The 25,409-nt window shown below is 42.4% G+C and overlaps 1 protein-coding gene across 3 annotated transcripts in view; it reads left to right on the top strand.

Moving 5' to 3' along the window:
* The window catches only part of CFAP61 (cilia and flagella associated protein 61), a 1,856,219-nt gene that overhangs the window by 1,149,692 nt on the left and 681,118 nt on the right, over positions 1-25,409 (top strand). For all 3 annotated transcript variants that reach the window (XM_086927518.1, XM_086927517.1, XM_086927519.1), the window contains one exon: positions 14,883-15,051. In XM_086927518.1, the coding sequence (XP_086783644.1) occupies positions 14,883-15,051 (169 nt within the window). The remainder of the gene's footprint in view (positions 1-14,882; positions 15,052-25,409) is intronic.

Raw genomic sequence — 25,409 nt, 5'->3', positions numbered from 1 at the left:
CTGGAGTTATGTATGTATATTACGCAGGTCTGGGAGATTGTTGTGCATTCATGTTGTTTCTAATAGCCCACCCCGCGATCAGACCAGCTGCACACCCAAACCAGCTGCTAAGATTGGTCTTAACTTAGCCGGGGCGGGGTGGGGTGAAGATGATGACGTTCCTCTGCTTCCTACTACAACATAATCAGAGTCTCGTGACCGGGCCTCTCTAAGCGCCCCCTGCCTTCTCCTCGCATGCAAGGCGCTGTTCAGTCACGAGTGCGAAGGTGCAGTGGTAAAATAAATAAATAGTTTCTGCCCAGTATAAACCCCACGCGCTGCTATATATTATCTCTGTTATTTCATTCACAGCACACACATATAAAATGTTTATTTGACTCCTGTGCGCGCCACTACAATTAACACGCTCATCAGATTTAAGGCTGTATCAGTCTTTCAACCATTTCCTTCTTAGATGACCTCCCTGCGTGTCAGTTTGCACTCACAGCTGACTTGGGGCAATGTGGAGACTGAATGAGATTGTAATAAATACAAAATACAAATAAAATTGCAGTGAAGCAACATGCTATGCAGCTCTATGATGTCATGACTGTGTTGAGACTAAGTAGTCAGCCCTGTAAATTCCGATTCATGCACTCACACATATGGGAAAAAAGTGTGTGAGGTTGTGAGGACCTTTGCTTCTGCTCAGCTTCTGACTTGCCTTTGCAAGTAACTCTGTTCTACGTCTTACCACGTGATCGGTGGTATGATTTTGAAGCTATTATTGTGAAAGGTCTTGAAGTGGTTTGACAAGACAGCACAACACAATACAAATCCAAAGTCAATTCTTTCAGTGTTTCTAGGGAACTTTAAGGCTTGTGTTCAAACCACAGTATGGTAGGCTCTGAAGGAAATAGTTTTTTTTAACCTTAACATCAATGAAACTGGGCGTGGGAGGTCTCGAGGAAAAATGCGCGAGTTGCTTGGGGTTTGGTAGCTCACAACGATTTTCAATGACCAGAAGTAGCTCTCACTACGCAAAAGGTTGGAGACCCCTGAGCTATACCATCCCTCACCCACTGATCATACGGTAAAGGCAAAGGAACTTTTTTCGTTTGGGTGGCATGCACCCAGAAGTACTCTCTCAGCAAAGCCTTGGCTGTAGACAAGGCAGTATTATCCTTTAGGGGGTAGGCCTCTATCCACCTGGAGAAGGCACAAACAACCACAAGGACATACTTTAAATTGTTGCATCTCTCCATATGTATATAATCTAGCTGTATCACCTCAAACGGATATGTAGGAGGAGCAAAATGACCAGCTGGATTTGGAGTTCCCTCACCAGGATTATACTTCAGACAAATCATACAATGTTTCACCACGTTCTCTGCACATTTCGGAATTCCAGCATTCTGCCAAACTGGAGCCAATAACTTGCATATTCCCTTTGAACTTATGTGAGCCATTCCATGAGCCATTGTAACCACTGGGAGCACATACGCATCTGGCAACAGCCATCGCTGGTGTTCTGACAACTCAACCCAACAACCTGTCGAATCCAACATACCCGTAGTTTCTCTCCAAACACTCACTTCTTTCTAAGCCGCTTCAGCCTGAATCATTTTCACACTTTCTATTGTGTCTTCACACATTCCACCAGCCATAACCCAATTAGCTGGGCCTGCAACATACATACGGCTCATCATATCTTTCGCCGTTTCCTTCGCAACTTCATCCGCAAACGCATTCCCTCGACCAACGTCGTCCACAACTTTCTTATGCGCACTACACTTCATGATTGCAATCTGCATTGGCAGAGTGAGAGATTCCAAAAGTTCATTCACCAACTGCCCATGCTGAATCTTCGTTCCATGGGAAGTGAGGAACCCACGCTCTCTCCACAAACGCCCAAAACTATGGGCAACTCCAAATGCATACTGACTGTCGGTGTAAACATTCACTCGCTTTCCCTCTGACAACACGCACGCTCTAGTCAGTGCCATCAATTCTGCTGCTTGCGCAGAATTCTGTGGTATGCGTGCTGTCTCAACAACTGTATGTAAAGTTGTAATAGCATATACGCTGCAGTCGTTTCACCATTCGGAAGCTTAAAACACGAACCATCTACCCATAGGGTACCATCAACATTCGCAAGGGGAGTATCCCTAAGGTCAACTCTAGCTTTCGTTTCTTCCTCTGTACGAAGAAAACAATCATGCTGTTACTGAGGATCCGTCTCTGTAGAGATCGGTAACAACGTAGCTGGATTTAGCACATTACATCTTTTAATGTGAACATGACTAGCCAACAGTGTCAACTCATAACCTGACAGACGTGCACTAGTAAGGTGCTGTGTCTTAGTCCTGTTTAATAAGGTATCCACTGCATGCAGGACCATCACGATCAACGTGTTGTCCAATACCAAACCAGCAGACTGTCGGATAGAAACAGCCGCTGCAGCTGTAGCTCTCAGACAACTCGGCAACGCCTTAGCAACTGGGTCTAACGTAGAGGAGAAATACGCACATGGACGCTGCTTGTCCCCAAATGGTTGTGTCAACACTGACAACGCACAACCTTCTCTTTCGTGCAAGTACAACGTGAAAGACTTACTATAGTCTGGAGTACCCAACACAGGAGCCAAACACAATGCATCGCGTAGTTCAGAAAAACTTTTCTGACATTCGTCAGACCAAGGAAGAGGATGCGGAGTATCTTTCAGAGTCAATGCTAACAGAGGTTTCGCCAACAGTGAAAAATTGGGGATCCACTGTCTACAATATGATGTAATACCTAAAAAGGCACGCACTTCTCTCTGTGTGGATGGTACATTCATTTGCACAATTGCTTGAATTCGTTCTGGGGTCAATCTCCTTCCCTCCTTCGACAAGAGATGACCTAAGTAGGTCCCTTCTTGGCGACAATATTGCAGCTTTGAAGGTGACACTTTATGATGAAGGTCAGACAAATACCGCAACATAGAAAGAGTAGCCTCTTTACAAATCTTTTCATCATCAGCAGTAATCAACAATCATCAACGTACTGAATAAGAGTAGCACCAACAGGTAACACAAAACCGTCAATCTGAGTTTTCAACGCCTGACTATAGATGGAGGGACTTTCACAATAACCTTGGGGAGCTCTCTTAAACCGGAAGCTTCGGTCTCCTAATGAGAAGCCAAAAATATCCCTGCTCTCCTCAGCAATAGTACCCATACTCGCTGAAAATGAGCCGGAGCGGCCTGAATACCCTGATTTACATTAGCCTGAACTGCTTCTTTCCATACAGGAGGACCTTCTCTCATAGGGTACTGTTTCACTTTCCTCCTAACAGAAGAATCAGGTTCATACAATGTCTGAGGCGAAAGCCTAGATCTGAAAGCAAGTATCGTCTCTACGGCATCTGTAACATCAGATTCCACTATCATCCCTTTGGCAAAATCTGACTGAACATCAAGCACATCCTGCGGAATCGGACCCAACTCATTATCTTCCCATTCCTGGCGCAAAAAGGTACACATTACATCAAAAACATACCTTTGCTTAGGCGGTTCCCACTGAAAGAAAACATCCATACCTGCTGGCAAATTATACCTCGAAGCATTTAAAATCCACCTACGAGCCAACAAATCCAACACTGTCCATTCTTCAGAACTAGGAAACTGACTACGACTCTGTTTACGTTCCGAAACAGGGGTCATATTCAGTGACCCAAACAATGGTGACAACAAATTAGAGACAGTTTCTGTCATTCGTTTTCGAACAGAAGGAGAAGAAGCAGACATAAGAACAAGAGAATAAGTATTCTGAGGCAAGGAAGGCGTAGGAACAAGAACAGTAGAAATCGAAGATGCAGAAGCAGAAGGCAAAGGAGTTTGAGGCAAAGCTGGTAGCAAGGCTGGCGACCCTTGAATGGGTTGCGCAGGAGAAGGCAAAACCATCTGTGGAGCACCGGGTGGCTGAACAACAGCAGGGGGTTGAACAACAAAGGGTGGGACAACTAGGGGTAATGGAGGCGCAGTAGCACCCTGCACATAGGGAGGAGGCAATCTCAGTAAATGAGAGATCAAAGGATCTTTTCCAGGGTCTTCCATCACTTTCGGAGAAGACGGCAAGGCCGGATAACATTTATCTATGGCCATGCAACGCTGTCTATCTAAGACTTCACTCGCACGCTCTTCTCCATCTTCCTTAAACTGTCTAGCAGCTTGTAATACTGACATATTTTTATCTTTCCTATCTCTCTTTGCTTGCTTAATTTCTCTCTGTTTGCCTTCCTTACGCCAAAGGGGGAGAGAGTCAAACATTGCCGGTATCGGACATGAATCCTCCACTCGAGAATCCCTGTTACTACCACAAACAAACCAATTACCAAATTTACCAAGACCAGGCATCTTGCTCACTAGTCTGGTTTCAAACTTCAAAGGGAATCAAAAAATGATACACTTGTAAATATACAAGCCCTTTGGCTTTGGATACTGCAGCAGCCAAATCAAAAACAATCAAATCAAAACCAAGGAACTAGACAAAGTCGTGGGAGCGACCCACTTATACTTAACCAAAAATCTGTCACGCCACCAGAAGACCGTCTGTCGTCTCGCTTTACAAACATCAATCGGAGGGTCCAAGACAAGGCGACAGTCAGGGCAGCAGTCCTTCGCAGCCGTTGGAAAGCGGGAAGCCTCGCAGAAAAGTCCTTTGGTCCACGCCGACATGCAGGGGTCGATGAAGTGGGGGCCCTCCTCCAGAATTTCCTCACGTGGCTCCTCGCAATCTTCAGGCTTGACTTCAGGTACCACTGAAGTCGGCCCGCGTTGGTCGCGCCAACTGAAGAACCGGGTTTTCAAGTACCCAGCGGCGTCAGGGACACGCCCAGAGTCCTCTAGGTTCCCTTGCCTTGGTATACAGAGACACGGAATACTTCTAGGTGGCGTCAGAGATCAAATTTATTAGGTGCAGCTAGTAGCAGAAATCACAGCAATACCACACAGTGTACAACTCAAGAATCTGCTCAATTTTACTAAGGCGAGACATCCCTATTTATACACAAAAAGGTACATTTAAAATGCACACCCCTGCACCAAAATTCAACCAATAGAAAGTACATGACATCACACAGCATCATACAGTAAAGCTCATTTTACAGTGTCCCAACCCACAAGTTAATATTTAGGCATATCTAAATAATAATCTGGAAGGCCCGCACAAACCCTTAATTGAAAGCATAACCCATGAAATGGAGAAATAGTCAGAAAAAGTAGTTTCAGATAATGTGCCAGATAACAAATACGTAAAGAAACTTTAAAAGTTAACAAATGTCTTGAATAGTGATTGGAAAAAGTAAATAACGATCTTGCAGGGAAATTGGCTTGGCAGGTTCAATTCCTAGGTGAAAGGCCAGCTTCTAAAATTAACTCCAGCGCACGAAGAAATCCCTGGTTAATGTGTATATGTGATTCACAACAGGTCAGACTGCTTTGCTCACAAACTAACTTCTGAAGCCTACATAAAAAGTAACACTAGATGGCAGTCACGATACATAGCAAAAACCCAAGTTTCAGAAAAGAAAGTCTTTAAGGAAAGAGACCATTTAGATGTTGTTTAAGATAACATATGCGCAAGGAAACTAATGGTTAACAAGGTCCTGAACAGTGATTGAAAAACTCAGACAACGATCAGCTAGCGAAACTGGTTTTGCAAAAGGTCAGTTTCAGGTGAAAAGGGTTACTCTCTCTGCAGTTCATTCAGAGTCAGATAAACCCAAATTAATATATGCATGAACTCAGAGGGCAAAGCCACTTGCTCGTTGGGCCCACTTCACTGGCCTACGTGAGAGCAAGATTAAAATGCAGACAGGTTTGAGAATTTCAGAACCACAGTATGTTGTGGTTGTTATTTCCACTATTTTCTGGTCCCCAAGAAGGACAAGGGCATGCATCCTATCTTGGACTTCAGGAACGTCAACCGCTTCCTCCGGAAAGAAAAGTTCAAGATGTTGACGCTAGCTCAGATTTTGTCTGCCCTCGACCCTGGAGACTGGATGGTAGCGTTGGACTTGCAGGACGCATATTTCCACATCCCGTCCTGCCGGCCCACCGGCATTACTTGCGGTTCACGGTAAGCCACGAGCACTTTCAGTTTACCGTTCTCCTCTTTGGCCTTACCAGCGACCCTCAGGTGTTCACGAAAGTGATGGCGGTGGTTGCAGCTCATCTGCGCAGATCAGGGGTTCCAGTCTTCCCCTATCTCAACGACTGGCTGTTGAAGGCAGGCTCGCCCCAAGCAGTCCTCTCCCACCTCCAGACTATAGCCGACCTCCTGCATTTGCTGGGGTTTTCCAACAACGTGCCGAAGTCGCACCTGATTCCCTCTCAGAAGCTCCTCTTCATCGGAGCGGTTCTGGACTCGGCGCAGTTTCGGGTTTATCCTCCCAAACAGCGAGTCTGGGATATTCAGGTTATGATTCCGATCTTTCAGCCTCTTTCCCGGGTTTAGGTCAGGATGACCCTCCGGCTACTGGGCCTGATGGCCTCCTGCATCCTGCTAGTGGATCATGCCAGATGGCACATGCGGGCTCTGCAGTGGGACCTGAAGTTCCAGTGGGCACAGCATCAGGGCAACCTGTCCGATCACGTCCAGATCTCGGAGGGCACTGCACGACAATTGCAGTGGTGGCTCACAAATCGCAATTGGGTCAATGGCAGATCCCTCTCCCTTCCCCAACCGGAACACACAGTTGTGATGGATGCATCTCTTCTGGGATGGGGCGGACACATGAGAGGAGGAGATCAGAGACCTCTTGTCTCCTGCGGAGTCCTGGCTCCATATCAACCTTCTGGAGCTTCGGGCGATCCGACTTGCACTGAAGGCATTCCTTCCCTCTGTCATGGGGAGAGTATTGCAGGTGTTCACAGGCAACACCACCATCATGTGGTACTGCAACAAACAGGGCGGGTGGGTTCCTGGACCCTATGTCAAGAGGCTCTGCGCCTCTGGACATGGCTAGAACAACAGGGCATTTCCCTGGTGGTTCAACACCTGGCAGGTTCACTGAACACCAGGGCGGACAAACTCAGCCGCCGGTGCATGATGGATCACGAATAGCGTCTGAACTCGGACGTGGCGCAAGGTCTCTTTCAGCAGTGGGGAGAGCCTTGGTTAGATCTAGACACCAACAAAGTAAATGCATAATGTCATCAGTTCTGCGGGTTGGAATTGTCAAGGCGGCACTCGCTAGGCAATGCTTTTCGTCGCGAGTGGAGTTGCAGTCTACTATACGCCTTTCCGCCTATACCACTTCTACCCAGAGTGCTGAAGAAGATCAAGCACGACTGGGCCCAAGTCATTCTTGTAGCTCCGGACTGGGCTCGAAGAGTATGGTATCCCGAGCTACTCAGCATGGCGATCGATCCCCCGCTCTGACTGCATCTTCGGGAGGATCTTATGTCAAAGCAGCAGGCGAGGGTCCTCCACCCGAACCTGTCCAGCCTCCTCCTCCTTGCGTGGAGATTGAGCGGCGTCAGTTGACATCTTTTGACCTGCCTCCCGAAGTTTGTGATGTTATCTTGGCAGCCAGACGTCCCTCCACTAAAACGGTATACACCTGCAGGTGGAATACATTTGTGGCATGGTGTACAGCGAAGGCTGTGGATCCCCTTTCTGCCCCTCTTTCAGAGGTCCTTCTATTTCTCCTTTCTTTGGCCCAGCAGGGCTCTGCTCTGGGCACCGTCAAGGGCTATCTCTCTGCCATTTCAGCCCTTTTACGGCTTCCAGATCAGCCTTCCCTTTTCAAATCCCCTGTTGTAAATAGATTCTTAAAAGGCATTACTCATATTTTCCCTCCTGTTCCTTTCATAATGCCTCAGTGGGACTTAAACCTGGTTCAGACCTATCTGATGTGTACTCCCTATGAGCCACTTCACAATTGTCCTCTACATCTTCTCACTTTAAAGACTGCTTTCCTGGTTGCCATCACCTCTGCCAGAAGAGTGAGCTCCAGGCTCTTTCTTCTAAACCTCCATTTCTCCGAGTCCAGCCGGTCAAAGTTGTTCTGAGGGCTCGTCCATCTTTTCTGCCAAAGGTTGTCACTGACTTTCACATCGGGCAGACTATCACTTTGCCCACCTTCTTACCGCCTCCTAATCCCTCAAAAGAGGAAGAGAGGCTCCACTGTCTGGACCCAAAACGTGCACTCTCATTCTACCTCAACCGCACACAACAGTTCCGGGTGGATGTCCAGCTCTTTTTTAGCTATGTGGGCGCCAAGAAAGGTTGGGCCGTGCACAAGCGGACCATCTCTTGATGGGTCGTTCTGTGCATAAAGGCTTGTTATTCTTTGACTAAAAAGGAGCCTTCGGTGGGGCTACACGCACAATCTACCAGGGCGACGGCAACCACTACTGCTTTGGGTTGTGGAGTTCCCCTGCATGAAATCTGTCTGGCAGCTATGTGGGCCTTGATGCACATGTTTACCAAGCATTACTGCCTGGACAGCCAAGTCCAGAGAGACGGCTTCTTTGGCTGTTCTGTTCTCCAGCACTTTCTGGTGTGATCTTGGTTCACAGACCCACACCGGGGTTGGTATTGCTGGGGTATCTATTCTAAGGTAAGGAATCTATCACTATGTGTTTCTTTCAGATGCACAAGTTACTTACCTTCTGTAACAATATATATGTAAGAAACATGTGTAGTGATAGATTCCTTACTGACCCACCCATCCTCCCTGCTCTGCGAATTGATTTCCAGGGTTAAGGTCATCCCTTTTAGGACCCTAGTTTCATGGCATGGCTCTGCGTACCTGGTTCGGAAAGTCATGTACAGAACTGACGCGCACGTGGACACGTCTAAGTAGGTCCAGCTACGTCATCCCGGCGTCAACGACGCACGCGAAGCCGCACGACGACGTGCAGGGGTACTGCTGATGAAAATTTTCCGGATCCAGTCAAACGCCTGGGGGTAATTCTAAGGTAAGGAATCTATCACTACTAATGTTTCTTACAGATATATCTTTACCGAAGGTAAGTAACTTGTGCTATAGGTCTTCAGGCAGATATAGTATCTTAGGCGATTCGATTCCTTCTATTTGAAAAGATTATTTAATGTGTTGCCTTTTTCTGGATTGTCATAACGCTGTGTGTTTTTGCTAGAGATTTTCTTTGTTTCTTAGAAACGTTTCCCTATAATGGTTTACCATTTCTTCTCTATGAAGAATTAATATAGGTTGATCCTTGAGGTGGAGAGGCGTGGGCCTCGTAATTTCTACCTTTGAAGAAGACTTTTATTCCTGACATTCTGGATTGGTGCTCTCTCAGAGGTCAATTTCTTTCATTATCTACCTGTCTATATTTGCTGATAGGCAACTCTTTTCCTTATTTCCTGACTCTAGGGACTATAAGTTGGGTTCACACATTGGTCAGATAATTTTAATTTGGAATCTTTTTATTAAAGTTTTAGGTCTTTGTCTTTTACCAGACCATCAGTAGATGATTTCTATTCATAAAGCAAGGACTTGTGAAGACCTCGGATTTAGTTAGGCAATCAAGATTTCTTCGATTTTATGCTGCCATTGTTTAATGGTGGTCTTTTAGGCAGCTTGAATTACTTTGATGGGTTGGATGCGGTTGCTTTTCTAAGGGTATGATTCTGCTATGGTCACATACTGTTATGTCACTGTTGCCTGAGGATCATTTGTCTTTATGATCTATCTTTTAATATAAACGTTCTTTTGTTGATACATATAAGTTTAATTATTTTACTCCTATGTCTCCAGATATATATGTACTTTTGTATTTAGGGGATATTCTAGAGGTACTTGTACATCTCTAGTTCTTTTTCCTATACAATGATTGCTTCAATGTCATTAGGGGCTTTTGCTGTCTTTGACTTTTTTTTATATGAACATTTATTTTCTCCATGGGGGATGGATTTTCTCTGTGTAGTTTACAGAGCAGACCCGACCTTATATGGTTTACAGGTGTTGTTCAGTGGCACAGGCAGCTGTTATGAGTTTAAGGTTTGTACATACTGTTCGGACTTGAGTAAATACCAAATAATTATGCATAAAGTCTTATTGTCATGAATAATATTGTTCCCATGCTTTTATTGTCTTAAATTGTTTGTAACTGTGATTCTGTCCACAGTTATTGTGAGGTGAGAACTTCTAAAGCCGTTTTGTCTTACTGACTTTGCTATGTTGTTCCCATGGTTTATTTGTCTCGCGGATTTATTTACCTATGGTCCCTTCTGGAGGACTGTATAGGGTTGGGTTGTTTCTGCTCACCTACATTATTATACTTTTCTGGACTTTTCTCTTGTGCTAGACTGGGTTGGTCTTAGTAGTGAGACTTTTCATTGTTGCAGTTTGTAGACCATCCTCCGGGAATGGTATAGCTTTGGAATTTGAAGGAATCTGTTGCTAGATGTTTCTATCAGATGAAAAAATGACTTACCTTTGGTAACGCATTATCTGGTAGAGACAGGATCTAGTCACACATTCCTTAACGACCCATCCATCCTCTCCACTCTGCGAACTGAGTCCTTCTTTGTCTCAATTAGTTTGTTGGGTCTTTCACGTCAACAAAAAAAAAACAAAGAGAGGTAATCCAGTGATTATTGGATTTATGATTTCTATTTCATCTCAAGGTTTATGTTAAGCTATACATGTACTGAATTTTGGTTAGAAATTCTGTAATTATTTGGCACATGAGTGTCTTCTGTTTTAGCACGTGTTCAATAGACAGTTTCTATACGTGGCTCCACGTTTTGAGTGAGGAAAATAGTCACAGAAGAAACTGACATCATCACGTCGGCAAGGGAGGTTATATGGACTCCGTCAACGTCACATCCGTTGGACGGTGTCGATACAGAGACGTGCACCACCCTCTGCCGGTGCGCAGCCGTGCTATGGAGAAAAAAATTCTAAATCCAGTCTCGTGCCTGGGGGAGAATTCTAAAGTAAGGAATCTACAGCTAGATCCTGTCCCTACCAGATAATGCGTTACAAAGGTAAGTAACTTGTTCTTTAAAATATGTGACTTTTTACTCAAAATATTTGATATATTTGGAAGATGTCCAATAAAATTAACCAATAAAATGTACCATTCCATATGCTGACTATACTCTTTCTCGAGTAGTGTTTGCGTAAGCCACTTTCTGACATGAATATTACTTACATGAGACTTATGAGGAGGGTATTCAGAGTGCTGGTGATGGAATACGGCAATTTCTTGTTCTGAATGCTTAGTGTCTGAATTGGCAACATCCGAGAATTCCATTGTTTGCTTTGCAGAAATAAATACTTCCCAGCATCCTTCAACAATGCTATGTTTTGGTGTTTATATTTCACAAGCCTGGCTGGAGACCAAGAGCGTGCTGCACGATAATAGATTAGTTGGGAGATGATACTTGATCATGTAGATTGACACTTTTTGAAATACAGTTACCCTGTATTTCACATGTTTTTACAATTGCAATACATGGCACACATTTGCAGTTTAATACATAGAGATTCAGTGATTAGCCCAGAATCATATGATTTTCAAGTTAAGTGCTGAAGAAATTATTTAGAAGCTAGAAGTGGTGCTGGAACAATCTTCAGACTAGGTGTGCTGCCATCAGTGTGACATCACTGAAGTCATAGGGATAGTGAACAATCCAAGCATCACACAAAGAACAAGTGTAGCAAATGACCAACGCTCGTTCAGCAGGAGAATGGTAAGGATGTGCTATGTAGCCGCGGGTGCATTTTTGACCTCCCTGTCCAAAAAAAAATGACTAAATCATGGTGTGATAACACACTCTCATTTAGACGCAGTACATTTTACATATAAATGATCACTAAATCTGCACAAAAATACAGATGTGCTTATAAAACCATTTAGCACACAAAAAGATAATGCACTGAAATTGGGTTTCAGCTAATATTTATCATTTGGGCTTTGTCTTGATTTGTTTTGATCCTATTAAAATCTCTGTGTCCATCGCACTACAGAATTACAAAAAATGTGCTTCATTTGTACTTTTATAACTGCTAATATATTGTGAAAAATACAGAGTTCATTTACAGATATTTAAAACTTTTTATGTGTTAAAGAATTGGCAGCTTACAGTTATTCCTTTCACACTCTCTGAACCCCAGCAACAATGTTATATAGTTCAAACACCTCTCAATTTGCAGTCAGAGAAGGAAATGTATACACCAGTCCCCATGTTAAAAAATAAGCAGCAGTTTGTCAGAATACATGGCCTGACATTGGACCTCTATTTTTGAACGCACCGGAAATGAGACAATATAAAAAACGCACCTTTATTGCTGATTCACCATCTGAACCTCAGCATAATTATTTTTGGGGTGCTACAGCACCCCCAGTACCCTTACCTCCAGTGCCTATGGAAGTTAGGTACCCCTGTTCTATTTAGTCACTAGGCCACATCTCCTCCCATAAACTTTCCCTCAGTTGATAAAAATATCCTCTCTCACCATGAGAACCTTGACCTTTAATTCAATTTCAGTCTTGGTTTCTGTCTTTCATGATCTCACCTGTTACACCACCAGCTTCAAACTACACAGCATCTTGAATGTTCACCCATATTTTCTCTTTGACTCAGTCAAATCCCTCATCATCACCTTCCTCGCAGGTAGGGTTGACGACTACAAAAATCTCCTATTTAGCTTCCCCAGAACCCCTTCTCCTTCCTAACAAATTCATCAACTTTACTACCCATGCAGTTTTTACTCTTGCCGGATCTTCATCCACTTCTCCCTACTTCTGCTGGGTCAGCTGGCAACCTTTAAACTGTTTGTACTTGTCGCCTGGGCTGCAGATGGCACTGCAGTCCCCGATCTCCTGTCTATTATGGTGCATATTGGGTGCCTCCCCAGACAGCGCAGACGCTAGTCCGGAGACACTGACGGAAAGAACGGTGCTCCTCTAAACCTGAGCTGCTGCCAGGTGGGGTGAAGCGCCATCACCACAACTAATGGTATGTGGTGGAGTACATAACCTGAACATTGCAGGTGATATTTTTTTAAATTGCACATTATATGAGCAGTAGTTATCATCGGGTCCTGAAGAAAGCATTGGTATGTTTCCACTTGAATGCTGAAACATGTCGACCATTATTGCTCACAGATATTTTGTTAAATCTGTTTTTTCACTTTATTTTTAGATTTGGAAAATTGAGAGATAATATTAAATTCTAATATCTACTCAGTTTATCCAATTGTATCCCTTTTCTCACTGATTACTTTTCACTCACATTTTTGCACTGCTTATTCAGCGGCCACACATATATTTAAAACCTTTCAAATACCACCCTTCTTGATAACACATTTTGTTAAGGTTTATACACAGCCTTGTGAATATCTGTAGGTTGTGTTCCTTTGTCTCCTGGGCAAGGAGAACCCACATGATGTTAAAAAGGGCTGTACAGAGCGGCTACTGATGGGAATATTCACCCATGCCCTTGAGTCTTAGCTCAGAGAATATATGTCACACTTAGAAGAATTTTTGGGTTTCCACTGCTCTTTTGTATTGTGTTGAGGTCGGTGTCCACAGTTGAGTTACATCATCACTTGACCCCTAGATACCATTTGTGTTTATAGTATTATGGTGCAATACCAGAACTGCAATCTGAAAACCTCAACTGGTTTTCAGTCCCTAAACACCAGTGAACCTTGTGCTGACTCCTCCCTTCCTGCAGAGGTGTAACATTAGCTCCCACAGCCCCACCTGTGGAGGGGGGGACCTCCAGGCCCTCCCTCCTGCATTGTGCACCGGTGGCGGGCCTGTGCACCGAGAGCTCCTGACTGGGTCCAGAGTGTGGGCCCCCCTCGATGTACCTTGCAGGCGCGACCCCCCCCCCCCCCCCCCCATATCTTTGGTTATGCCACTGCCTTCCTGCAGTTGTCCACTCTTATTAGTCAACTCAACAGTCTTGAGAACCATTGCAGTGGGGCATTGCACAGGCACCTGCAGCCCCCCCCCCTTCCCCAAACTCTTCAGGAGGTCCCCATTCAGCTCAAGACCAATTAATATATGTGAGATAGGGGATACTAAGGGGCCCTTCTACATTTTCTACAGGGTGGGGGGCATCATTTTACTCTACTTGAGTGGTGTAGCTGCTGCACCCCAGCTGTGACTCTCTTCCAGCTACCCTCGGAACCACCCACCCTGGCAATGGCCTGGTCCTTGATTCAAGTATATTTTGTGCATAAAATAAGAATGATGTTTTAGTGTCTTCTCACAATCATGGCCAATCATCTGGACTGTATACCTATTCTGCTGCCTGTGTGGCCTTACATACAGATCTATTACTTGACTCACAAAAACATTGAGAGAGACCGCTTTTCGTAACGAACATGGGTGTGTGTATCAGAATGGATGCGGCAAGCCTGACTGCGAAGAGGAATAACTGAGGGGCTCTTTAGGGGGAGGGGGTGAAGCCAACGCGGGTTTTTACGGCGCTGTTAAATAGCAGGCCTGCCTGCAGCAGTGATTAGTCAGCTGTTTGTGGCCGGTGCCTGGGAAACAGGCAGGCTGGGCCTTGTCTCTCAGCTGCCCGGAAGCCACCAAAATACAGCGCGCAACAAAAGGCCGCCGTGTGCGCCATACGTTGGAGGCAAGCTAAAAGTAAACGGCCGTAGTTAACATAGCAATTCGTGTTTTATTTCTCTTTGTGGGACGGGCCAGTGCTAGAAGGCATTATTTGGCTTCAACAGGAAGACGTCAATTTGTAAGTGAGTGTTTCTTAATGAGTAATTTCGTGCCACGGGCTTCGGGGCGCTCACAGCAAGATAACAGGCTGGGACCGCTCGGGGCCCGCCACCAGCCCACCAGATGTCTAATTAATGCCTGCTGTCAGCTGCTAAAATGTCACTTTTGGATGTTTTCTCTTCACAGCCACTGCTTTAATGATAAAGATTATGCGCTGATGTCACTCCGATCCTGGGTTAATGTTGTGGTTGGTAAAATGACGGGCATAGACCGAGATGCCAAGTGCGTGTCGGTTTCCAAAACCGAGAGGGTGCCATATGACCACCTCGTTCTCTGCACTGGGCTGCAATATCAAGTAAGAATTTCGCCGTTTTCTTTTCTGTCTATTTAAATATGTGTTTTCTCATTGCAGTTCCAAGGCAACCAACCAAATCACCGCAGTGGTTCCCAAATTCGTTTTCTAAACGTACGTTATTGTGACGGACGTGGGCCCTCAACGACGCAACCCATTTCGTTATAGTTTCTTAAATTAGTACAATCATAAAATATACTTTATGCACACCAGGCTAAGAAATCAGCAACACCACAGGGGCCTCATACAGCAAGACAATTGCACTGTAAATACGTTTGTGGTCGACAAGATGCTTTTTAATTGTGCATGGTTAAAAGACAACACCTTTAAGCTTTATATTTATTTATTGCACAGGTGTGTACAGTGTTGGCCACTTCAGAACACGTCATTTAACACGTAATTTAACCTCAAAGTATATATTGAGGAAAAGCTGAATGTAGGAATTTAAGAATGTGAGGATTGACTCTCCATATCCCATGTCCTTCTGTCATTCTGAAGTCTCTTCTTGAGGTAGAGTGCTCAAGTCGAACGTCAATGCAAACAAATCAGGGCCCAAGAAGCTAGTGAGCAGATGTAGTTGGGTTCAGGACCGAGTGTTCCAGTGTTGGATGGTGAACATTCAAAGTAGCTGGGCACAACCATCTGCATGGAATGTCACATTGGGAGCTACATGCAATTTGGGAAAGCTCTCCCTCCCACATCCCAGATTTTCAAAAAAGAAAATGCCGTAATGTTGTTTTTCTGCAGCACAACTTTCACATTGATTGACTAAAATTCTAAAGTTTCTGGAGGGGCAATCAGGAAATAGTCTAATAATATTGTGGTGTGTCAGGCAAACTTTCCGAGACTTTTTTGTGCTCATCAACATGTACTGCTTATTTACCAAATGACTACTTGGCAGTTTCTCAAAATGTCTACAGGATCTTTTTTTTACTTCCTGTTTTCCTTTCTCTCTCATTGCAAGTAGATTCTCAGACATATTGTATGCTAGAAAGGTCAAGATGGCAAAATGAAAAGTTGCATGCATCTCGTGATCACGTGGCATAGGCAGCAGGGGTAGGCAAATCCTGTTTGCTCATACAGTAGTGCTACTACTCTTAGACCTTACAGAATCCGAGGGCCTACAGGTTATACCAGTTGTACTTGCTTGGGTCTCAGGCAGCAGTAGTAATAACATTGAAACGAGACATGATGAAACTCCATCACATAAGTCATGAAAAAGCAAGCAGAGCAGTAACAGAGGAACTGATTCCTTGGGACCGGAGAGCAATTACTGCTGTGGCTGTTGCCGTTTTCCAGAGCTACGGAGCTGCAAAGGGAGGAGCCTTTGGCATGAAGAGACCAACCACCGTATCACTTTTCTCTGCATGGTTGGGTCTACAATAGCCAACAGCTGAGGTTCTGTGGCTTCCGGTCAGTTTGTCAAGGGCAAACAGTTTTACAATATTAATCGGTGAGCAGCCATGGTAATACACTGTATTGTTTGGTTTAAGTGTTGATGACAGGTGTTAGTTATTACCCAAACCACTGATATCCATTTTATCAAGCTCAGAAGTGTGAAAGACTGAGTGGATCTACTAGGATTTGAACATGTGGCTTTCAGGTTAGACATACATCTCTACAATGTATACATTAGTCATCCCTCTCTTCCTTCCTCTATCCCATCCTTTCTCCCACTCTACATTCTAAACTTATTTGACAGGCTGTAACCACAATTCCAGCTTGGTGATCCACGTAACTCCTTTCTCACAACTCTGTATTGTCACATGTGGTTCTAGTGGCAATAGTGATAGGAAAAGAGAGCTGCAGGTTTTTGGACCTTAACAGCCATATGATGTTCAGCCTCCTTTGGAGAAAGAGCTATCGGTTGCTGCTTTCCGTCTCCCAAGCTCTCAGTAGTTCTAGCACCAACATGGAGTATTCTATGGAGATTCAGAGGGAAGAGGTTGGGGGCTGACAGGCAAGAATTCAGAAGTAGGCCAGGCACATTTGGAGATGGCAAGAGAAAGGTGACAGCAGTTAGAATAGTAATGCACACATGCAGCCATGGCTGCTTTACACTTGGTGTCCGTACAGAGCCTACCTTGGCTTGTCACTGGTGACCATCTAAAGGGCCAGCCTATAAGAAGGGGGAGGTGAGGTCAGAGAGTTTGGGCTCTACTTATACTATGGTTCAGAGAAAGTTTTCTGCTCACCGAAGGACTTGGAAATAATGCTGCTTTTGGAAGCGCCTCTGCCATCTGACCATCCTCACATACAAACACTGCATGTGAGACTGGGGCAAAATTGAAGTTTCACTCACTGTAATGCCCGGTGTGCATCTGTATTCTGCTGCACTTCTACAGTCAACATTGGCTTTGGCAGAGCAACAAACCAATTTGTCAATGTCTTCCCCCTCCAGGATTGGTGAGGCACCACCCAAAACTACCCTAGAGGTTTGAGTTCAGGAAGTTCAAGAGTCTTAAACCCTGAACCTCCGAGATCTGCTTCAAGGCATTTGTTGATGGAAGGGATGTTAGTGGATCAAGGGAGAGGATGAATGCAGGTTCTGTACATAATGCCTAAATCTTATTGAAGCAAACTATGCTGGTGCCTATCCTTAACATATAGCGAGTGCTTTTGGCAATGTTTTGGATATCGATGATATGATGGTGACCTATTCTTGATATAACTGCCATTGTTGGTAACATCCTGCTTATCCCAGGCCTCCTAAAGTACCATCCATGACATCCACTGGGCCTCAAACTGAAAGCTGCGGCTTTAAAAGCATTCCTCAAGATTTGTCCAGTCTCCATACATGTGTTTATATTCTTATTTCTGTGATGCCTCATCTTCTCACCAGGATGAGATTGTTTTTTTTTTTTACAAAAGTTTTTTATTACAAGCCGTAGGTAAAGATAATACATTGGTACATAAATTTCTTCATAATTAGACACATTTAAATCCCAGAGACAACCCTAGACAATAGAATACCACAGTAAAAATAAAACATATTTTAAAATTATCCAATCAGTAGACAATAGACAACTGGTGATAAAGGGGCAACATCACAAATAATATTGCTATTATTATACCGAACAAAGAGTGCAAATTCAAAGAGTAGAACGACCGACGCTTGAAGGTGTTGTTATGTGCAACATGTAGCCTTAATAAAGTGCAAATGCATTAAAGTGCCAATATACAATTATAGAAAATATTTTGTTCATAAAATGCTAATGCAAAAAAAAAAAGGGAAAAAAAAAAAAAAAAGAATTTTTCTCTTTCCTATTCCTTTCTTCTTCCGCCTGTATAAAGTAACTAGTGCCATAAAGTACTGGTATATAGGAACAAAACTGTTAACTTAATAAAGGTACTTAGCAATTAGATATAGCATAGCATACAAATACTTAAATTTCCTCTTCTATAAATGTAATGCCATCTTTTAATTAACTAGAATATAACAATCACCTTCCTTTTAATAGTTCAAGCTGGTCAAGATATTTCCAATTCCTTTCGAATCTTGCAGTTGCACCCACTCTACCTGCATATGCTCTCTCAAAATTATAAGTTCTCTTTATTTTATTAACCCACTTAACATGACAAGGACACACCGTGGATTTCCAATTTTGCAGAATCAGAGACCTTGCTACGACAGAGGAAATAAAAATAAACACTTCTTCAGATTCATTGAACTTAGTCCTGTCTTTACTAATGCCAAAAAGGGCAACTTCCGCTTCTGGAGGAAGAGTTTTCCCTATTGCCAACTCCAGATCTATGAAAATCTCTCTCCAGAAGGGTTCTAACTTTGGGCAAGTGAAGAAAATGTGATGCCAGCCACCCTGTCCCCTAGTTTTGCATCTAAAACATGTATTTTCGTATTCGGGGAACATTTTTTGAAGAGCTTCCGGGGTATAATATGCCAGCCAACGACAAAAAAAGGACATCCTTTTATAATTGGCTGCTCGGAGCGCCCTATTTCCTAAGTAGCTTATTGTCTCCCAGTCTTTGTCGGACACCACACACTGTGTGATGAGACTTATTTTCTCCAGATGGTTGCCTATTATATTGGTTGAACCCGGAAGAGGTAACTTTTTATACCAAAATCCAATACCCTTATGTTTTTCCCCATATAACGCGGTTAACAAAGCATTAGGTGTTCTATCAAGATTTCCTATAACTTTTTTTATAAAATAACTCAATTGGAAATATTGAAAAAACATGAGCCGATTCGGATGCCTTCTATCTCTGACCATTTGCCAACTAATTAACGTATTTTGCGTGAGAAGATGCCTTATTTCACAAAAACCGGCCAATTCCCATTCTGACAAATGGTTTGAAGAGATCTTAAGACCCATTTTAGTACATTCCGAAAGTTTCAAATGGATGAATCCATCTGGGCCATGTTTTTCAAATAAAACCCATAGTCTTGATGAATACCCCACCAGTGTCTTATATCGTGTTCTCTTTGGAAGTTTTGCCGTTTTTAGAAAAATAGAAATTTGAGAACCAGATTCCTCAAGCATTCTATTAAAAAAAAAATTGTCTCTTGTCTGACTAGACTTTAATAATCCTGCCATTATATCAAAAAAGCTGCCTCGTAGTATGTATAAAAATGGGGAAGAGCAAGTCCACCTTGGTTAACAGGAAGTTGAATTACCGCAAGTTTGACTCTATTGGCCTTTTTATTCCAAATAAATCTTCTTATCATAGAATCTAGTTCATTAAAAAAGGCCAAATTCACTTTAATTGGGATATTACTAAACAAAAATAAAAGCAGAGGTAGTATGTTCATCTTAATCAATGCCACTCTGCCAATCAATGATAGGGGCAGTATATCCCAATGTTCTAAAAGGCTCTTGATTTTATTCCTAGTTCTTGCGTAATTTAATTGAAAAAGTTCTTGATAGTCTCTGGTCACGTAAATCCCTAGATATCTTATTGGGTCCCTTTTTGCAGCTTGAAACTGTAAATCTGACGGAAGGAAATCTAAATCGGTATTCAAAATAAGAACCTCAGTTTTCTTTTCATTAATTTTGTAACCCCCTACCTTCTCATATTTCTGTAGCTCTTTCATAAGATGTTCTATATTTTCTTTATCGGGAGCCATATAAAGGATAATGTCATCTGCGAATAATTTTAACTTCGACATTCCGGCAATTGGGGCAGATATTGCGTTATTATTTCTTATTTTTATTACCAGGGGTTCAATAAAAAAGGTGAAAAGTAGGGGAGATAAAGGGCAACCTTGCCTTGTGCCTCGTTTTATTCTAATCTTCCCTACTTGCTTGGCGTTTATTATCACCTGGGCAGATGCCCCCTCATAAATGTTTTGTAGCATATTAATAATAGGGGCGGGGAATCCAAAATAGCCCAAGGAAAAAAATAACGTTGACCAATTAACTAAATCAAATGCTTTTTCTGCATCAATCATCAGAATGCATGCAGAAGTAGAATTAAGATTAAAATAATCTAGCGCCTGCAATAAATATTCTGTATTAGCAGCCATATAGCGTCCTGCTATAAAACCCGTTTGATCTTGATGTATCACCTCCTGGGCGGCCAATACAAATCTTTGAGCCCATATTTTCATAAAGACCTTATAGTCAGAGTTTAAGAGGCTAATAGGTCTATAGGAATTTACGTCCTCCGGATTCTTGCCTTTCTTTACAAAACTAATAATTGTGGACTCTTTAAACTCTGGGGGGACCCTACCACCTCGTTTGATAAAATTAAATAAATGTTTCAAGGGATCCTCCAGTTCCTTCAGAAAAACCTTATAAAATTCAATTGGGAATCCATCAATCCCTGAAGCCTTTGCTCCCGCTGTGGTTTTTATACTATTTTGAATTTCCAAATAACTTATATCGCCGCTTATTTGATTAGATCTAGATTTAGAAATTTTGGGGATATTCAAGTTGTCGAAATATTCCCTGATTAAATTTTCTTCAATTTGGATATCAGTCGAGTATATTCTCTCATAATGATCAAGGAATATTTTTGCGATTTCCTCACTTCTATTATTTATCCTACCTAATGGATCTTGAATTTTTACGATGATGGAAGATTCTTGTTTTTTCCTAATCGAATTTGCCAACAGCTTGCCCATGAGTTGACTATCTTCATAAAGCTTTTGTTGGAAGGCTTTTGAGCTATTTATTTCTTCCAAAATGAAGAAGTCCCTAAGTAATACTTTAGCTTGTTCCCAGTTGTTTGGTTTTTGATTAAGTTTCAAGGCATACTCATTTTCTGCAGCACCCTGGAGGGCAGATATTTTTCTTTTTCGTTCGTTTGCTTTGTTGGAGGAAAATGCTATGATTTGCCCCCGAGCTGCTGCTTTAAATGCTCCCCATACTGCGAAGGGTTCTGCTGAATCCTTATTTACTAAAAAAAATTCCCTTATCCATTCTTTAAACCCCTCAACCCATATCATATTCTGTAAAAGGGTGCGATCCAGCTGCCACCTAGGTCGCACCCCTACCGTGCCCTCCAATATTAATTCAACCTCAATCCTCCCATGATCTGAAAATGGATTGCAACCTATCAATGCGTTGGAAATTTGGAGCGACCTTGAGGATAGAAAGAAATCTATTCTAGAGGCTGAATGAAACCTATTAGAATAGCACGTGTAAGATTCTAAATTGGGATTTAGGGAACGCCATGGGTCCTGCAGTTGATATTCTGACATAAAAGCCTCTAATACCCCTTTTGTTTTTGGTTTTAGCTGTTTCTTACTCTTATTAGAGGTGTCCTTTTTTAAGTCCTGAATATAATTAAAATCACCTCCTACTATAATTTGCCCAGCATGACTCCTTAGAATTTCACTAATTTCAGTCAGGGCCGAGGTGTCATCAAAAATTGGGCCATAATAGTTAACAAAATTGTACACCTTTCCCAGCAATTTCGCTGCCACCCGAAGCCATCTCCCTTTAGAGTCCCTTTGGATTTGTAGAATCTCCCAGGGTAAATTTTTTGAGAAATAAATAGCTACACCCCTCTGGGCAACACCAGCAGAGGAAAAGAACCCATGGGAGAAATATCTAGGAAGAAACAACTTTGGGGAGTTTGATTTCAAGTGCGTCTCCTGTAGGAAAACTACGTGAGGTTTAATAGCGATTGCCCATTTCAAGAGTGCTCCATATTTCTGTTTATTTAACAGTCCATTCGCGTTAATGGACAGGATATTACAAAGGTCCATTGTCATTGTTAAGACTGTGAGATTCTAAACTCCTTCTGTACCAACTAAAGCTAAAAATAGAAAACCTACTTCTCTTGTATTTTTTTACAGGATGAGATTGTTGTAGGACAGAATGGTTGTTGTTCCTCTTCTTTGGAGATATCCGGCTTATTTCCAAGCTTTGATCAAGACAGACATTAACCACCCCACCTGCCATCATCACTATCCAGCCCCTCTGACCTGTCCAGCTGGGGAAGCCATAACCATATATCCTGGATCAGCTGAAATTAGTAGCCTTGAGGATTTCTGGCCTTCAAGTACCAGTCCAGACTTTTTGATCTGCACCAAGGTACTCATGTGTTATGTCTGGGTCACAGCTACTCTCACATGACATAGATTAGCTTGGTCTGCTGGGTTCAGTGGTTTGTGGCAGAGGATTTGCATCCCCATTCAGTGCATTTACTTTTGGTGGGCAATTTCTTCACTCCTTTTTTCATAGAGGGCAAGATCTACATAATGATCAACTTTCACAAGTGCACCATTTCTCATTTCTGCTGACTGCCTTCTGATTGGTGGTTCCCCAGTTGAATTGGTGAAATCTCAAGAGTATTAGTTTACAGCTACTACTTCTTTTATATTACCACTCCTTGTAATAAGTGATGTGAATCTGGTTCTCCTTCCTTGAGTAGGGTTGCCTGAAAACAAGGCTTTGGTTCTGAAGAGAGTCTCTCAAACAGGCAACTCTCTTTTTCCTTATCTCCTTACTGTACTCTGTGGTTATAGTTAGGATTCCAAGAGATCGAATTAGTGAGAATTTTGACTGGTAATAACTTTGCCACGGTTTGACAAATCTCCATGAAACTTTGCAGACATATTCCTTTTTCTACTTTGGCTTATAATGCAGAGTTTTGTGGTGATTATTTAAGGGGGTCCAAAGAAAAACATGGGTTCCAAAATACGTTTTCCACCAATGCATTTTTCAGAGACTTTTTAAACAGACATAGCTTAAAAATTACAGAACAGATTTTCATGAAATGTGGCAGGTATATAGATTATGGCGTGGAAAGGGTCCTTTGTGATATTTGATCTAAATTGGTTAAGCAGTTTTTCAGAAATTGGAGACAAATACATAGTGATATATTGGGTTGCTGTATACCATGGTACCTGGTGATGACAAAACACAATATGAATAAAAACTCCTGCAAAATTAAAAGTCAGCCATATTTTTTAGACCACACTTTGCCTTTGTTCTGTATTTTAATGTGAAACATTGGTTATTCTTGTTTTAATGTAGAGGAAGAAATTAGGCAGTTTAGCAAACTCTGTAGACATTGGGAAATGTAGCTTAATTGATTTTATATATATTTTGTTAAGTTTACGGAGTATCCAGTACTTTTGCAAAAGTACCTAGAAAGTTCTGCTGTACTTGTTGAAATGTTAATAAAGAATGGATATACTGCAAAATGCAATTAGACACAATAGAGGGTGTCTCTTAAAAGAGCCTTTGGTGTTTCTTTAAATAAACATATTTAAAAATGTTTGTCAAGCTAATATTTTAGGTCTGAAATGAAAAGATGGTTTCCATAGGTTTTAAAATGTACATCATCAGGACGATACATTGCTTCATTGAAATATTGTATATTCAAATGAAAAATGGAAGACATTTCATTATCTTGAAGGAATGCTGAGACTGCCTTGTTGACATGCCTTAGTATTTTCAAACTTAGCAGCATTTAGAGTAGACCACTTCCACTTTTTGTCCCTGGCAAATATTTGAGAACACAAAATGAGTGTTTGGAAACAGAGACAGTAAAATAGAAAATATCTCCATCTTAGTTCCGTCTAACTCAAGTTAAGTGTCCTATATAATTGCCACCACAGTGAATATCCATAAAGTGGGGATGATCTCATTTACTAACAGAGGAAAGTAGAGGGAGTAACTGATTCCATTTCAAACCCCTTTCAACAATCCATGTTTTTTTAACTTCTTTAAACCTAAATCATTTTCGACATATGCTTTCTTGGTATGCTCTGTGTCCCAAAAATGAAACTGTGCCTAACAAACCTAACCCTAACTATATTGCATGTACACTGACATACAAGAATGAGGAACACAGAGGCAGAGAAAAAAATATATAAATCGTTAGATGATTGGCTATTTGGAAAGTGCATAATATCAACAATTTAATTTTGAATGGAGGACAATTATTGGCTTAAATACAATTTGGGCTACTAATGTAGTACAATACGACCAAAAACCAAAATGAGATAAGAAAATAACTAGTCTGCATCAATTAAGTTTAACAAGTATTAGAAAGGCATTTGACCCACACATTTCTAGTCACATGACAATGAAAACTAGATAAGAAATCAAATTAGGAAGTAAAGCATTATGTGATTTTTTTTTATTAACACAAACTGGGCTATAAACACAACACAATAATACTGAATATCACCATCAGCCATAGAGACTCTGCTGACTGCTGGAACCCAATACAGCTTCTTCAAAGACATTACAGAGAGATTGAAAATTCTACCTCAGCACCTCCATCTCTACACACGCCACTCCACTATATGACATGCCACTCCACTCTACGAAACTCCACTTTTCTTTACTACACTCCGTGCCTCTCCACAACACACCACTCCACTCTACTGTACAACACAGACCTTCACTCTACACCACTCCACTCTGCAACACTGTACTCCACTCTATGACATACCACTCCACTCTATTCCATGCTAGTCTACTACAGGTTGCGAAATGCCAGTCCACTCTACCACACTCCACTGTACAACACTCTACGACATGCAACTCAGCTCTATAGCATGCCACTTCACTCGATAAGACAACACACCACTCCATTTTGTGACACACCCCTCCATTCTATGACACGCCGCTCCAGAACCCTCTACCCTAAGATACTCTACAACACGCTACTCTAAGACACGCCCCCCACTCCACTGTATGAGATGCCACTCTACTCTAAAACAATCTGCTAATCTTTATGCCCATCCATTCTATGCCACTCTACTCCACTCTATGACACACCACTTTACTCTGGCACACCACTCTACCACATGCCATTCCACGCCACGCCACTCCAACACTCCAACACTCCAAGCCATTCCACTATATGGCACATAATGCCACTCTATAACATGCCATTCCGCCCTACAACGTGCCACTCTATGCCCCTCTACTCCA

The sequence above is a fragment of the Lissotriton vulgaris genome, chromosome 6, assembly GCF_964263255.1.
Source record: "Lissotriton vulgaris chromosome 6, aLisVul1.2, whole genome shotgun sequence".
Taxonomy (NCBI): domain Eukaryota; kingdom Metazoa; phylum Chordata; class Amphibia; order Caudata; family Salamandridae; genus Lissotriton; species Lissotriton vulgaris.
The sequence above is the reverse complement of the archived record's forward strand: the minus strand, read 5'-3'. Positions and strand labels throughout refer to the sequence as shown.